The sequence below is a fragment of the Gigantopelta aegis genome, chromosome 3 (genome assembly GCF_016097555.1).
Source record: "Gigantopelta aegis isolate Gae_Host chromosome 3, Gae_host_genome, whole genome shotgun sequence".
Taxonomy (NCBI): Eukaryota; Metazoa; Mollusca; class Gastropoda; order Neomphalida; family Peltospiridae; genus Gigantopelta; species Gigantopelta aegis.
The window spans coordinates 4,665,890-4,684,330 of record NC_054701.1 but is presented as its reverse complement, the minus strand read 5'-3'; the positions used below and the strand labels follow the sequence as shown (position 1 = coordinate 4,684,330).

General features: G+C 39.6%; 1 protein-coding gene across 1 annotated transcript in view; it reads right to left on the bottom strand.

Moving 5' to 3' along the window:
* Nucleotides 1-17,795, bottom strand: part of LOC121367419 (protein rolling stone-like) — a 77,542-nt gene extending 59,747 nt beyond the window's left edge. The window contains exon 1 of the mRNA XM_041491574.1: nucleotides 17,572-17,795. Within this exon, the coding sequence (XP_041347508.1) occupies nucleotides 17,572-17,664 (93 nt within the window). The 5' untranslated portion in view covers nucleotides 17,665-17,795. The remainder of the gene's footprint in view (nucleotides 1-17,571) is intronic.
* Between the last annotated feature and the right edge of the window lie 646 nt (nucleotides 17,796-18,441).

Below are 18,441 nucleotides of genomic sequence, written 5' to 3'. Positions count from 1 at the left end.
TAGTGGGGTACTTGTTGGGATAGAAAAACAGCCGAGTCCATGGACGACGATCGATCCTACGACCCACTGCTCTTGAGACGAGCGTTCTAGCGTTGAGCCACATCTCGTCCTCGTGTGGTAGATACGTGATTCGATTTATCAGACAAGTCAGTCAGTGTGCTCGAGAAACTAATCGAATCAAGTGCTTTAATGATTTTCTTCACACAATCACTGTTTTTGCTTTGATGTAATACCAGGCGCGTGTTCAAGGCGGATGTGTGGGGGTGTGGTAGGGGTTGGGGGCGGAGAGTTTCAGGCGTCGGACCCCCCCCCCCCCCCCCCCCCCCCTCCCGCTCAAGAAAAGTTGTCCCATAATCCCTGCACATACGCCGGGACTTGAGCTCATAGATGTTCAGCTATTGGGACGGCCAATTCAAACGTACGCCCACCTGTTTGTTTGCGAAACTTACTTACATCTTACGTAGTAAAGTAATGTAAACAAAATAACCAACAAAATTAAATCTGTCTAAAAATACTTTAAATAATGGAAAACAAAATGACAAGAAAGTAATTTTTAAACAACAACAAGCACATGAAAACCTATAGTCCGTTCCATAGGGAATACCTTTTTTCATATTTTATACTATGGAATTTATTACATGTTATTTATTTCTGAGCCGATTGGGTTTTTTAAAAATTAAACACAAAAATAGTTTTTTTTTTTTTTGTTATTTCCAAGACACTTTTATTTTTCTTCTTACGTCAAAACAAAGTGAAATTATTTTTAAACAATTTTTATAGGAGGATGGGACGAACTATATTATGCTGGTAAGAACCTTACCAAATTTTAGGTAAAATGTTACCTAATTTTACAATGAAGATATTAAAGAATGTTATAATTTTAGAAAAGATGGATGGTATCAGCGTCACAAAAGTTGGAGACGGGGGGTGGGGGTGGGAGTGGGGGTGGGTGTATAGGAGGAAGGTGTTAAAATGTCCATACCCATTTAGACGTATTAAAGGAATGAAGTCGTAAAATTTTGACTTTAAAGTATTCTTAGGGAAATTCTCTTTCTTAACGATGTTACTGTAAAGACATTCCGTCGTTTGTTGCGAACAACAACAAACCCACCAAAAACACTATTGCCTTCTAGTTTTAAACTTTTTTTTTCTTTTTTCTTTTTTTCTTTGGGTGTATTGTTTTCTTGCATTTTGAATTTATTTATTTATTTTATCTATTTATTTCTAACGATGAATGTTGAAACTGTAAAAGAAAATTTATTTTGCTTAACGATACTCACTAGAGATCATTGATTTACTAATCATCGACTATTGGATATCAAACATTTGGTAATTGTGACATATTGTTTTAGAGAGGAAACCCACTACATGTTTCCATTAGTAGCAAGGGATGTTTTATATGCACTACCCCACAGACAGGACAGCACATACTACGGCCTTTGATATACCGGTCGTGGTGCACTAGCTGGAGCGAGAAATAACCCAATGGGCCCACCGACGAGGATCGATCCTAAAGCGACGGCAATAAGGCGAGCACTTTACCACACTACGTCGTAGAACAAGGCTATGCTAAACTCGGTGACAATAGCGATTGCGGTATTTTACTACGTAGGCGAAATGCAGTAGGTTTGACTAGTGGTTTGACTAGTAACATAAATATCAGGTAGGTATGCGATATATATAGAATACTGAACGAGCTTGCCTATCATACCATTTTTATGAAATGAGTGAACAGGTTTGGTATCTGACGAGCGGAAGCGAGTCAGATACCAACACTGTTCACGGGTTTCATACAAATGGTATGACAGGCAAGCTCGTTTAATATTTTATTTATTACAAACCAACTGCAAACAAGCCACAACGCAGAAGTAAGCAGATGTCGAGACCTATTACACGTTATTTTCCTACGAAATGGGTCAGCAAGTGCTCATGTCACGCCAATATTACACTGATTCGATATTGAGTGATTGTTATGACATGAGCAATAACTTACACTGGTGTGTAATAAATATAATAAACGTATAACGTCTTCCACATTTTATTTTACTACCCATGCGTGAAATAACCTAACACATGTTCCCACCTTTCAACAGCACTACTAGTATACAAATTACATTTACATAAAGAACAACTCATTTTAAAACATTTTACCACTGGCTACATCCCGCTCCGCAAGTATTTATAAAGTTAGAATGGTGTCACGGGGATCCTATAATACCCGTAACTGAATGAAACACACGATTATCCAAATATCTCTCCTAACTGTATATCTATTAGATCTCTCTGTAACAGGCAGTTATACCCGCGTGGCTCGTCTAGGTATAATCAGAGATAAGATCTTATATAAAGTATATATTATTATAGCACGTTTAGTTCACTAGAAAACACAACAAAAACACAATACACTTTGGAATCTGTATTAACCTACGCGGACAAATGTACTGCCGCAGTAGTTAATTAACAACAACAAATAATAACAACCCAGAACTGATCACTTAATTAGTTAATCTCTAGGTGTCTAGTTTACACAATATGCTAGTCACTTCACTGTGACACAACACCAACACGTGTGATAATTGAGAAACGCTTCCAGGGGAACTTAAGTAATAAAGTAATTACAACTCTATTCCTAACTGGTTAATTTTTAATTAACCCTTAACTACTCATTCAGTAACCTTGTAACACAGAATTAATACTGGTACCTATCACAATAAAGACAATAACCTACAGTTTACCTAGATCCTTTAGGATGACTGGCTAAGCCTTAATAATTATTTAGAACAGTGAGCCTACAGTATACTGCGTCAGATGACCGGCAGCACCGTCTAAATAATATTGGTATAATACAGTATTAAAATATTTAAAGTCACATCAATCACATCAAGGTTATACAACAGAGCAGAAATGATATTTACCAAGTCCAAACGGACTAACGTTCCCAGGAAGCCTTCCAATATGTTTCTCCCTGATATCTCTAAAACCCTAGCTATTTATTATAAAAAATCCGAATATTGCCTGGGGGTACAACGCGGTCCTCCCCCTATCAAGTGATATTACCACAGCGACCACGCCGGCATATTTTTCTTAGATCGCCAGACTTACTGACGCCTAGTCGCCAAAATCACGGTCGTCGAAACCGCACTCGCAGAGGTATTACGTAACTACTGGCCACATGTCCTCCACACCTGGCCTAAGTGCATATTGGGATGCACGGTCGCGCGAAGGTATTACGTAACAAAGTGCCCACCTGGACTAAGTGCATATTGGAACTACACACGGCCCTCTAACACAATTAATATCGCCACAGGCGAAAACAAAATTAAGAGCATGTTCCGTCACACACCCCCACCTCAAAAAGGATATTTCCTCTACTCTAGGAATAGGGAAATATACTACATTTAAACAAAAGGTGCGTTAATCGACGCATCCGGGCATTTATAACACATGTAATAATAAGGTGACTACCAGTAATCACACTGAGTCTCTGAGTCCCTGGTATACAAATAAAATATATAAAAACAAAACAGAAGTCAAGAATGTCAACACATTATCATAACGTTCAACTTCGGGACAGGGCATCAACGATTACATTAGAAGTGCCCTTGATATGTTCAATGGTAATTGGGAATTCCTGCAGAAGAAGACTCCATCTCAAAACTCTCTGGTTGGTGGCTTTCATTCTGTGAATGAAAGTGAGCGGATTATGATCAGTAAAGACCACCACTTGGTGCACTGCCGATTTCACGTAGATCTGAAAATGCTTCAGAGCTTGTACCATGGCCAAAGCTTCCTTCTCTATAGTGGAATAGTTCACCTGGTGTTTGTCAAACTTTTTGGAGAAGAAACTTACAGGATGGTCCAGTCCATTTTCGTCTTCTTGGAACAGCACAGCTCCAGCTCCCACGTCACTGGCATCCACAGCTAGCTTGAACAGCATTCGGTAGTCTGGTGCTGCCATCACGGGAGATGAGGAGCGCATCTGCTTGAGACGGTTGAATGACTTCTCGCATTCATCTGACCACTGGAACTTCGTTTCCTTCTTTTTCAGTGTTGCACGTTTTCCAGGTTTTCTCCGATAGGCATGCTGTCGAATCGGTGTAGATTTGGGTTCCAAGCGCTCATCCTGGCTTAAGGTACTGGTAACCGTTGGAAGGTTCTGACAAATGGAAACATTGTCTTGTATCAATGTAGTCAGCTTTGCTCGCTGGGGGCTCAAGTCTGCTAGAATCTGGCTGCTGGTTAATTTGACCTCTGCAGTCTTGACGTCATCACAGGAAATTGAGTGACTCTCAATTTGGACAGGTAGCACTGGAACTATCGGCAGTCTGTCAAAATAACCTTTTAGCAAATTGATGTGACAATACCTACTTTTCCTAACCCTATCGGGAGTGTTTATCACATACCCTGTCTCATTAACCCGTTTGTGTACAACATAGGGCCCGAAATACCTGTTCTGCACAGAACCCCGTTTAATGGGAAGGTACAGCAGCACCTTATCCCCTGGTTTAAATTCCCGACTCTTAGTCTTCCTATCAAACACTGATTTGATTTTGCTCTGAGCATAGCTCAGATGCTTCCTAGCTAGTTCGGTCGCCGGCAACCTCCTATCTCTAACTCTATTATTCATTAATACTCTCTCAGTTAACAATGTAGTGCGAGCTGCCAACAAATTTGGATGAGCTCCCTGCTCGAGAACTAACTCTTGTCTATTACAAGGTAAGTCCCCTCTACCAAACACAACTGGTTCATTTCCCCTCTGCGGGAGATCAACAGGTTCCACCACATTTAGTTCGTCAGTTGACTTATCTACCATTTTACTGATAACATCATCCACTCCAATTTCATGGCTCACACACGTATCAGACAAATCACAAATATCCTCTGGGTCTCGTGTTACGCTTCTGGCGATAGGCCTAGTCTTTACACACGCAGGATATCTAATCTCATCAACCTCACACTCTTCTATTGGTAAAGGGCTGTCTTTAATTAACAATTGGTCAGATTTCGGCTGACAACACTGACTAGTCAAATCGTTACCCAACAAAACTCCTATGTTTTCAACAGACAAGTCCTTCACAACACCCATAATGACTGGTCCCGTCACAAACTTCGAACACAAGAAAACGTTATGCAACCGGACAACCATATTTTCTCCAGTAACTGAGGTTAAAGCCAAACTACGTCCTGTATCTGAATTCTCAATACCAGCTAAACACTCTGACGTTATCAACGGCTGACTACACCCGGTATCTCGATAGATTGATATTGCCTTAGGACTCAATTCTTGTTTCACATCACAAACCATACCAGGGGACACATACGGGTTTACTTTCTCTGCCGTGGGACTAACCATTAACTCTCTCGCTAACGGAGCTGACCTCACTAAACCGACCACTTGCGCATTATCGCGTTTCCTTTTAAAACAGTCCCCGACAAGATGGTTATCCTTTTTACAATAACTGCAATGTGGACGAAAAGTTCGTGCATTGGCTGATAATGCAGGCCTATCCTTACTTTGCCCACCAGGTGCATTCCTTGCCTGACTAGCTGACCAACTAGATGACTCTCCCCGATAGTTACTTTCCCGGGAAAAACCTGGCTGAAATTTCTTCTTATCACCCTGTTGTATAGAGCTACGCTGTACTGCCTGAGCTTTGTGTATTAACACGTAGTCATCTGCCACTATGCCTGCCTCCTCTATTTGTTTGATATCACGATCTTCTAAATGAATACGTAAGCTAACTGGTAATCCATTCTTAATGTCCTGTAAGATCAACAACTCCCGTAACTCGGTATATGACTCTACCTGATGAGAAACCACCCATTTATCAAACATCCCTGCCTTCTTAGCCACAAACTCACTATAAGACTGACCCTGCGTTTTTCTCAACTCGCTATACTGTAAACGATAATCCTCATACGCCCTCAACACTGCCGCCTTAACTAGGTCGTACTGACTTGCTCGCTCATCACTCATTGAATTATAAGCTACACTAGCCTTCCCCTTAAACTTAGACACGGCTAACAATGTCCACTTAGACTGCGATCAATTTAGCTGCTTAGAGGCCCGTTCAAAAAGTTGGAAGAACATATCTAACTCCTGGTCATCAAATACAGGCACTGATCTATAAGCCTCCGACATGTTAAACCCATTTCCTTCTTCTCGTCTAACTTCTTCAGTATTCAATTTTAACTCATGTTCCACTTTTAATTTTGCTAACTGGAATTCTCTATCCCTATCTTTCTCTTCTCTATCCCTTTCTTCTCTCTCTCTCTCTCTCTCTCTCTCTCTCTCTCTCTCTCTCTCTCTCTCTCTCTCTCTCTCTCTCTCTCTCTCTCTCTCTATCTTCTTTCTCTCTATCCCTCTCTTCTCTTTCTCTCTCTCTCTCTCTATCTAATGTACGTTCTTTTCTTTCGTACTCAAGTTTTTTAAAAGCTAATTGTTGTTCCACACTTAACTCATTTATCTCTATCTCTGGAACAATCTCACTGTCTTCCATAACAGGCCTATCACCAAAAACTTCCTGGATAATAATTGTCTTTATATCACCTAAGGTTTTAGCTGATGTTAAATCAATTTCTCGCTCACCCGCGATTTTAACTAATTCGGCCTTACGTGCTCGCTTAATCTCCACTACACTGAGCGTAGGCCTATCCAGCAAATTCTTATCCATGTTTAGATATGACGCACTTATTATTAATTAATTTTCTAGTGAACAACGTTGCTACTTCTAGTTAATTTGTAAAAATAATTTATAAAGCCCCCATTTACAAACAATACTTTTTTAAATATGCATGTCCCGTTTCAGATCCGGGACGAGCGCCCCAATTTTCACTCCTGTCACGGGGATCCTATAATACCCGTAACTGAATGAAACACACGATTATCCAAATATCTCTCCTAACTGTATATCTATTAGATCTCTCTGTAACAGGCAGTTATACCCGCGTGGCTCGTCTAGGTATAATCAGAGATAAGATCTTATATAAAGTACATATTATTATAGCACGTTTAGTTCACTAGAAAACACAACAAAAACACAATACACTTTGGAATCTGTATTAACCTACGCGGACAAATGTACTGCCGCAGTAGTTAATTAACAACAACAAATAATAACAACCCAGAACTGATCACTTAATTACTTAATCTCTAGGTGTCTAGTTTACACAATATGCTAATCACTTCACCGTGACACAACACTCACACGTGTGATAATTGAGAAACGCTTCCAGGGGAACTTAAGTAATAAAGGAATTACAACTCTATTCCTAACTGGTTAATTTTTAATTAACCCTTAACTACACATTCAGTAACCTTGTAACACAGAATTATTTGTATTTGTTTATTGACCTTAAGCAGTTTAGCTCATAAGTACATAATTATAACAATATAACATTACAGTACACAGGTGAACTGTGATAGTATACGTGCAGTATACGTTGTAGAATCACATAGAAATAAGTATATACATAAATAGATATATCAATAAGAATTCTAACATGAGAATGCATAGAACTGATATTAAATAAAATTATTTCTCAGTTTTGTTGCATGGAATAAATATTTGCCTAGGTTGCAAAACTGCTTAGTATTATGGGAGTTAAATAGTTGAATGTATTTAAATACAGATGGATTTTTCCAAAAATATTGTTTGATATACAATGTTCTTAACCGATTATATAGTGGACAAATTAGTACAAAATGATATTCATCTTCAGTATCGTCGGTACAAATGAAACACACTCTTTTTGGATTATCTACATTTTGATATCTGCCAGTTTCGATGGCGAGATTGTGAGCTGATAGGCGGAATTTACTAATACATTTTCTAAAATGGGTAGGTATATATTTACATAAGTAATACTGTAAACAGAACATTTCAATAAAATATTTATAATAGATACCTTTTGGAGACGCACATATCTGGCCTCTAATAACTTGCTTCGCTTGATCTAACAATCTTTGCTTAATAACTGGCAAGAAAGTGGTTTCTAGTTGTTGTTTAATCAATATGTCTCCAAATCCAAGCGTGTTAAGTACACTTTTAACCTGATAAGCCCAGTTATGTTCGTTATGAAGTTCGACACAGTCGTATAAGTGACGATAGCAGTTCTTTAGAATGCAGTTGTCTGTTTTCAGGATTTTACACCAATATTTTATCATATTAAATAATCTAATATTTCGTAGTGGGACTCGACCGAGTTCTGCATAAATCATAGAATTATTGGTTGACCGTTTGACTCCAAGTAGTCTTTTGCAGAAATCGAGGTGGACTCTTTCGACAAAGTTTCCTTTGTGAAAGCCCCACACTTCTGACGCATAACTAATAATACTGGTAATATAGCTATCAAACAACGATAAAAGTATTGCATTATTCAGATATAAAGGTTTCGTTTTAGCCAATAATGCAAACAACACCTTTTTGCCTTGATCCGCTAAATGTTTTTCAGCAGTTGTGAATTTGTTGTTATAGTAAAAAATAAATCCTAGATAACAAAATTTATAAACAATTTCTATAATTTTACCCTCGTAAAACCACTTCTCTGTTATTCTGAGTTTCCCACCGTTTCTAAAAACCATTAATTTAATTTTTTCAATATTAACTTCCATTCTCCATTGTTTTGAATAATCTAGTAAAGAATCTAACATGTTCTGTAAGCCGCTGACAGACTCCGAAAAAAGCACTAAATCATCTGCATACATTAATAGAAATAAGTTTAGGTCTCTACAGTCATAAGATATACAATCTTTTTCAATAAAGTTCATCTCAAAGTCATTGACATATAATGCGACCAAAAATCGGTGACAATATTTCACCTTGCATTAAGCCAAGGTTGTTTGGGAAATATTCTGTTTGTTGACCATTTACGGTTACACAGCTCTGGACATTACGGTAAAGCGAACGAATAACTGATGCAAGTTTTCCTTTGATACCAACTTTAGCAAGTTTACACCATAATTTCTGTCGGTCAATATAATCAAAAGCTTTTTTAAAGTCCACGAAAGCACAGTATAACCTTTTTTTAGTAGACAGAGTCTTAGTGATAATAGAATGTAATGCAAAAATTGCATCGGCTGTTCCTCGTGCTGGCTGGAATCCGAATTGAGCGTCAGTGACAATGTCATATTTAGCAGACCATGACAGCAATCTACGATTTAGTATAGTTGTAAAGAGTTTCCCAAGGTTACTAACAAGACTGATACCACGATAGTTATTCGGGTCACTAGAGTTTCCTTTTCTAAAAATAGGCACTATGATAGACGAAGACCATACTTCGGGGAAATAGCCTGTAGACAGAATACAGTTAAAATGTTTGTGTAATACTAATACTTGTGTAATTAATACTGGTACCTATCACAATAAAGACAATAACCTACAGTTTACCTAGGTCCTCTAGGATGACTGGCTAAGCCTTAATAATTATTTAGAACAGCGAGCCTACAGTATACTGCGTCAAATGACCGGCAGCACCGTCTAAATAATATTGGTATAATACAGTATTAAAATATTTAAAGTCACATCAATCACATCAAGGTTATACAACAGAGCAGAAATGATATTTACCAAGTCCAAACGGACTAACGTTCCCTGGAAGCCTTCCAATATGTTTCTCCCTGATATCTCAAGTCATGTCATGTCATAGGGTTTAACGTGCACATTCAGAGCAAGCTGTTGTAGCGCACGCCTGTCGTGGGCGCAAATGCTTGCGGAGCAAGCTCTGTCATCCAAGACAGAAACCTGATATCTCTAAAACCCTAGCTATTTATTATAAAACCGAATATTGCCTGGGGGTACAACGCGGTCCTCCCCCTATCAAGTGATATTTTCACAGCGACCACGCCGGCATATTTTTCTTAGATCGCCAGACTTACTAACGCCTAGTCGCCAAAATCACGGTCGTCGAAACCGTACTCGCAAAGGTATTACGTAACTACTGGCCACATGGTCTCCACACCTGGACTAAGTGCATATAGGGATGCACGGTCGCGCGGAAGTGCCCACCTGGGCTAAGTGCATATTGGAACTGCACACGGCCCTCTAACACAATTAATATCGCCACAGGCGAAAACAAAAGTAAGAGCATGTTCCGTCACAAATGGACATGCACTGTTTGCAGCAACACCTTTGTGGAGTATTGTATTATATTGATTACACAACATAAAGCCACAGATGCCGTGTTATTTGTACCTACAGGGTTCGCAGCTCGGTACCGGCTCCCACCCAGACCGAGTTTTAACGACTCAATGGGTAGGTGTAAGACCACGACACTCTCATATCTCTCACTAGCCACTAACATCTAACCCACTGTCCTGGACAGACAACACAGATAGCTGATGTGTGTGCCCAGGACAGCGTGCTTGAACCTTAAAATAAGTTGAAATGACATGAATGTGCCTACAAGCAGCAAGATTATTTTATATGGGTTTTCCTATAGTAGGACATCCTGTAACATGCCAGTCGTGGAGCACTGGTATTTCACTCGTTGGTACCCGCGGGCCGAACTTTGCCCCTGTTAAGATCGCGGTTTCTTTTGACGACGAACCCTCTAGCTCCTGTTTTCCTAAACTAGATAAAGAGCCGTAATAACGGCGTGATATATAATAACGATTCGTGACATAAGCCACATATAACACAAACATTGTGACAGACAGGATAGAAGCCATTACTTTATCAAGCTTATTCCACGACTAATTCTAAGCCGTTATCTATTCAAATGACACTGGTTTAATTCTCGTTCCAACCACTGCTGCACACATCTGGTACAATTAAAGACCATCACAGGTTATGTATGACTGTTCTTTTCCTTAGATCGTACTATGATGGCAACTCTTTAATAGTCCAAATGTCGCTACTGTCTTGAAAGAAACCTAGCACGTGTTCAGTGGTTCAATCGATTCTATTTGTCACACTTTATAATACGGAGAAAATGTTTTATTTGTACTACAAACTGAACACGCAACGGCTGTGTCGAACACACTATCAGTTAAACTGAAAAGAACTGGAATACATACAAATACAGGATCGCACGCACGCACGCACGCACGCACAAACAGTATTTCTGCCCGAGATGCATTCTAGGGTACGCCTTCGATAAGCCGCGAAGCGTACCCGCACTCGTGCCAAAGTTATGGTCATTTAAAAATAATTTCAACAATGTCATAATGTATGTATATAAAGTACAATAAATACTCTGATGTCACGCTGTTTGTGTTTTTGTAATAAATTAGGTTTAAGGTCAAACAGCTTTTTATCTTGTAAAAAAATATTATATCTGAAAATGTTAGGGTATGGATCAGTACGCATTTTTACCCATTTTACCCGCTGGAAAAATCCATGACACGCAGATAAACATACATACATTAGAGCTGGGCGGTATACAGTATATACCGTTCCGTATGGGTATCATGTCAATACCGATTTACCGTACCGAGCAAATTTCAAAATACAGAAGTTTTGGTATTGAAAAATGTTTCGTGCCATTTAGTAAAGCACTAACAATATATCTGAGGAAAGCAAAATGGGTTGGGTGTAAATCAGATGAGAGACTTGTGTACGGAATTTAATTTTATTTAGATGAAATTAGCGGGTAAGACTAAACTCAGGCATGCATTTAAAGCCGAGTATACCAGAAATACCGCTCGATAAAGGTATCTGGTATTGTGTTATTACTGAATACCGTACCGATACCGAGGTCAGTTACCCCAAAACTACCGACACAGATACCGAAGCTGAAATTTCAATACCGTCCAGCTCTAACATACATACATACATACATACATACATACGTAAACGTACATACATACATAAACGCACATAATCACATGACATATACACAAATATATTGTGTTACGTGGACATGTTTATAAAAGTGTTTTTAATGTTGTAATTTTCCTTAATATTATTCTAGTAATGTAAACACATAAACAAACTGTTAATTTTGACACACGTGCTCTAAGAAATGAAATGCGGATTGTTCAAAATTTTCCACATTACCCAATCAAACGATATGACACATCTTTACATCTTTACATCCACCGATTCCGAGAAGGTTCAATCACGTTAGCTTGGGACTCATTCCTGGAACTTTGTCCAAGACAAGACCATATTGCTGGCAAGAGGCGGGTGATGAATGATTCAATCAGTCAATCAACCATTTCACTCATGTTTACATCCACTGAAGGTTAAAGCGCGACTGTCTTGGGCACATTCTCCAAGATTCCCCGGTGGATGCGTCCAACACGGGGTGTGTGTGTATGTGTGTGTGTGTGGGGGGGGGGGGGGGGGGGGGGGGGATAATAAGGCTATGGAATTTACAATTTGAATTTAGAAGAGAAAGATTTGTTTAATGTATCTTAATAACTAAATTTACAATTAGAAAACCCAACAAAACAATTGTTTGCGTGGGGCCTAAATATAAAATGAATTAGACACAAGTAGAACGGGCATCCAAAACCAAAAATATATATTTGGTCTCCATTCCAGTCCTTATGCCCAAAATTGCCATTTCAGCAGCAGTTTGTAGAAAGGTTGTCAGGGTTAGTAATAACTTCAAGTCAACAGGTAGATCCAGGGAGATTAAAACAGATTAGGTTTAAAAATTAAAATACCTAATTTAAAATTAAATACTTTTATACAGATAGTAAACATCAACTGACAACTAAAATCATATAAAACCTATAAAGGACAAGATGAATGATTCATTCATCCGTTATCATCTAGTCGACCAAACGGTAAACGCCAGTTCACACAATGGAATAATACGTTACCAAAATATTTCCTCGAGTTATCACTGTAGCCATGGGTAATAAATAACTTGTAACATAAATATTATTATATTACATTGGACAATGAACCGAGATTATTTGGTAAGCATTGGACGCCCTAGGGTCTGGATAAGTTGGGTAACATGTCACCACTACGTTTTCAGGTATTATACCTCGTCAAGGGCGCAACTTAGCCCATTGGTAACGCGCTGGTTTGAAACGCTGTCTGTCTAGCATCGATCTTCGTTGGTGGACTCATTTGGACTATTTTGTTTATTGTTTAACTGGCATATCAAAGACCGTAGTATATGTGCTATCCTGTCTGTGGGGTGGTGCATATAAAAACACCTTGCTACTAATGGAAGCATGTAATGGGTTTCATCTCTAAGACTTCGTCATAATTACCAAATGTTTGACGTCCAGTAGTCAATGATTAACAAATCAGTGTGTTCTAGTTAAACAAAACAAACTTTAACTTTGTACCTCGCCATACTGTCTAGGTAGCGTTCTGTAAACAAGAATTGACGTGACTGCTACCCGACCTGCCTCGTTCAATTACTATTTAGCGCAAAAAAAACCAGTCTATCGAGCGTCGCCATGGGGCGCTCCAATCAACATTCAGGAGGCCTAGCGTTCGCGATCGCTCCCTGAACTAGCTTTTTTGCCCAACGTTAATAAGATAGGATGCGATGCGAACAGGTGCCATCCTGAACACGCCACTGCTTCCTGACCCCACTGGTGATCGAATTAATAAAGCTATTGTTACAACCCACCCCCTCCTTACCGGCCTTGGTGGTGTCGTGGTTAAACCATCGGACATACGGCTGATAGGTACTGGGTTCGCAGTCAGGTACCAACTCCCACCCAGAGCGAGTTTTAACGAATCAGTGGGAAGGTGTAAGACCACTACACCCTCTTCTCCCTCACTAACAAATAACCCACTGTCCTGGACAGACAGCCGAGATAGATGAGGTGAGTGCCCAGGACAACGTGATTGTACCTTAATTGGATATAAGTACGAAAATAAGTTGGAATGAATGAAATGAAATTCCTCCCCCGACTGATAAAAACAAAAGCTCTCATTTACAACATAATCACCACTGGATTCACTATGCCATGACCCTTGTTGATAGCATATCGTGAATTATATGTATAACGTGTTTAAATCGCAAATGCCATTATCCGTAAACGCCGAGATAGGCTCATAGAGGTTAAATCTGCTCACAGATGGAGGTCGCGTCCGTCAAACTAGCCAGCGAGACGATACTCCAACGTTAAGCGCACCGAAGGACTCAGTTCCGCCGCATTTGAAGGACGCAATTAGGTCTTCAATGTCCTGATCCGAGAATCTCCATCGCAAATGACAGCTGGATTGTGGGGGCATTTTACACAATCACTCTTGTCGAGCAGAAAGCAGTGAACAAGTCTCGGTGTGGGCGAAAACGTAGGCGAAAACCCAACAACGCTGTTCCGCTGACATATGCTCAGCTATCGAAGCGGATCAGCGAGGGACCGAAATGAAATTAAAGTAATACTGGAGGTGTTTTCATAGGCTCAGAAGGAAATAGACGGACGAGGCTTGTTAGTGCTGTATCTTCTCTCACACACAGACTCGCACGCACGCACGCACACGCACACACACACACACAGAGAGAGAGAGAGAGAGAGAGAGAGAGAGAGAGAGAGAGAGAGAGAGAGAGAGAGAGAGAGAGAGAGAGAGAGAGACTCAATTGATTTCATGACGGTACTACTCGAATGCAGTCCCACCCCCACAACTGAACACTTTGTTTTGATATTAAGGAATCTACAAGTATTTATAGAACTGATAAGTGATATTCCTCTTAAATCCAAGGTAAGGAGGAAATAATATTGTCCTGGAGAGTAGCTATTCCAGTACAGACGAAGCACCTGATCGTAATTCACGAGGACACACTGTAATCACCGTCATCAACTGTCGGTTGTCAGGTGCCCAGACTGTTTAGCAACACCTCGATACGAATCCAGTTATCGGTCGTTTCGTGTTGGACATTACAGCATGAAACCAAGCTGAAGTTTATATCTTCGAGACCTCACTTTTAATAAAGTTTTATGACACGACCAAGACCTTTGTTTGCGCCAGAGATACTCTTAAAGAGACAGCTGCTATTGTAACACATTTCCAACCAACACAGCCGTTTTACTGACTAAACTATTACATGTGTTTGTATATCCAAATGTTTCTGGTCGCCTGAATGTTTCTAGAAGCCGAGACTAGATTTTACGGCTCAGTAATGTCGTACGTATATATATATATATATATATATATATATATATATATATATATATATATATATATATATATATATGAATGAGTAGATAATTTAAGTTTCAGCTACTACAAACATTAGGACGACTAGAAACACTCTGAACATACAGACATTGGTATTTTGAACAAGAAAATGTATGTAACGTGTACTAGTAATTTTAGTTGTTAAAATGTCTCTGTTAGTCCAAAACACTGTATAATGGTGGCACACCCAGGATAGGCCCTGGTGCAAAGTCACAGTCCAATATTGGCCTCCACCCTCAACTGTACTATACACACTAAACACCGTGGAACGCTAAACCACAACGATGTTTTAAACACAAGAACTACTAACCCTCGTTCTAGATGTCTTGTGAAATCTGGTCACACCAAACGGGCGTCACGTTAAGTCGAAGTGCCAAGCAATCTGAATACAAAGTGTTCAGCCTGTTCTACATCGCTGTCTGCAGTTAGCAGACTGATCTCACGTCTGTCGTAGATAACCCATGATCGTGATGGTGATGATCGTGATGATGATGATGATGATGTTGATCGTGATGATGATGATGATGATGACAGCGATAGTGGTGGCAATGATGATAGTGATGATGGTGATGATGATGATAGTGGTGGTGGTGATGATGGCCATGGTGATAGTGATGATTATGGTGGTGGTGATGGTGGTGAATATGATGAATATGGTGATGGTGATGGTGATAATGTTGATGATGATAGTGGTGATAATGATGTTGGTGATGATGATGATGATGATGATAGTGGTGATCATGATGATGGTAATGATAGTGATGATGATGATGATGATGATGATTATGATGATGATGGTGGTGGTGGTGGTGAAGGTGATGAAGATAATGATGATGATGACCACGACTTATTTTTGTATTAATATCCAACAAAGTTATTTTCAGGAAAGACCCGAAGGATCAGGAACACATGCCCGATCATATAGAACACACTTTCAACTACAGTTGTTAGGTGTGCAACATTTGGTAATCTTAACACTTGGTCTGGTTAATATGTATATAATAATAATTATTAAACAATCCAATACAATAAAAGGCAAGGTAAGGCAAGGGCAAGCAAAGGCAAAGGCAAAGGCAAGGGCAAGGGCAAGGGCAAGGGCAAGGCAAGGGAAAGGAAAGGCAAGGGAAAGGCAAGGGCAAGGGCAAGGGCAAGGGCAATGGCAAGGCAAGGGAAAGGAAAGGCAAGGCAAGGCAAGGCAAGGCAAATGCAAGGGCAAGGGCAAGGGCAAGGGCAAGGGCAAGGGCAAGGGCAAGGGCAAGGCAAGGTAATGTAAGGCAAGGGCAAGGGAAATGCAAGGCAAGGGAAAGGCAAGGGCAGGGGCAAGGGCAATGGCAAGGGCAAGGCAAGGTAAGGTAAGGCAAGGGCAAGGGAAATGCAAGGCAAGGGAAAGGCAAGGGCAATGGCAATGCAAAGCAATGGAAAGGGAATGGGCAAGGGCAATGGCAAGGGTAAGGCAAAGGCAAGACAAGGCAAGGGCAAGGGCAAGGACAAGGGCAAAACAACGGCAGGACAAGGCAAGACGAGGCAAGGCAATGCAAGGCACAGCATGGCATGGCAGGGAAAGGGATGATAATGCAGAGCAATGCAACGAAATAAAAGGCAAGATAATATATGTGTTTATAAAACTTAAATGAGTGATTTAATAAGTGTATACAGAATTGTGTTAAGTCTCTTTTAATAGTTTTAGAACGGGTTAGAACGAGAAAACACAATGGGTACACTAACAAAGCTCAAACTGACAACGTTCAGTGATCACTTCAGCACTAACTATACACCGGGGATTCCATTTCTTATCAAGTTTAATTTACCAAGCATTGCAGACGTGTTTAATTATACAAATGGTTTTCCTATCGCAGTAAACGTCAGCCATACCACGGTATCAGTTTATCATGACAGTCTTTATGTGTGTTATTAAAATAATAAATGACGCGTCACATGATGTGGTGAGCAGCTGCGATTCTATATATTTCTTGCTTTCTTTACTGTTTAAAATTAATAAAATAAGTCTTTAAGTAACAGACCCTAGTTTTTAAACACTGGAATATTTTTGCACTACCTACATTTTTATTGTTTAGTTTCCATACATACGAAATGTCTTTGGTACACACATGATTATTCTGCAATTTTACAATTATGTAATATACAAACATACATATGCACGCGCGCGCACACATACACACACACATACATAGACACACACAAATAGAGACACTTACACACACACGCGCGCGGCAACACACACATACACACAAATATACACACATACAGGCATACACACACAAACTCATGCACGAACACACACACATACATGTATACACATAATTATAGGTACACACATAGCCAAACATCGTGATCTCGAATTGTGATATTTGTTCCTTGGTACATTTTCCGCCAATAACTACTATGTTTATCTCGATCACTATTATAGATAGAGATATAAAAAAAAAAATAATAACTTGTCATTTGGACTGACCTGCGACGATACAAAACCCGCCGGATTTTCGTATCCGAATCCAGCATTTTCAGGTCTGAATTCCTTGGTAACCCATCGCGTGCATCCGTCCATCCTGCCAAAAACTTTCACCTCGGCGTATCCGATGGGCGACACTAGCAGACGGCCAGTATTGCAGACGACAGCACTCGGCGTTACAGGCCTATATGTACCGGCTTGATAGAAACAATTCCAAACCAGGTTGTTTCCCGCACATAGCTTACAATACTGGATAAAATCCAATACTGCTCGTATTATTCATGCACCGGCACTACGCTTTCCACGATCGATAAGCGGGGACGAATTTTTATATGCAGGATCATTAAAATCTCGCGTTCTGATGATCGTTTTAGTTTTGTATTTGTAATTATGTGTAATTGGTGAGCCAAAGCAGATGGTTTTGTGACGAATTAATGTATAAATTAACGAAACAAATCGATAGAGAGAAGAATAAATAAATGAATAACATTAACACTAGCATAAACAATGGATATTGGGTTTTAATGAAATGGTTTTAAGATTATAAGGACATTGTGTCATATAGGACTATTAAATATTAATTGTTTTGTATTTTTATAGGATACTTGGTCATCAAACAGCAGGTTACCTAAACCAACAGTATTAAAACATCTAGCTCAAAAACAAACTATTTAGTGTACCGTACTCGGTCTACGAAACCTGATAATGCCAAATGAAATAAGATATATATTTTTCAAACACAAAGACAACTCTACATCACTTTCGTGTACATGGTGGTGAAATAAAATTGCCTAAGAACATTCGTCAGTTGTTTCGTACTCAGGTACATATGGTTCCGTGTTCATAGACGAACTTAAGTGAATATATATATAT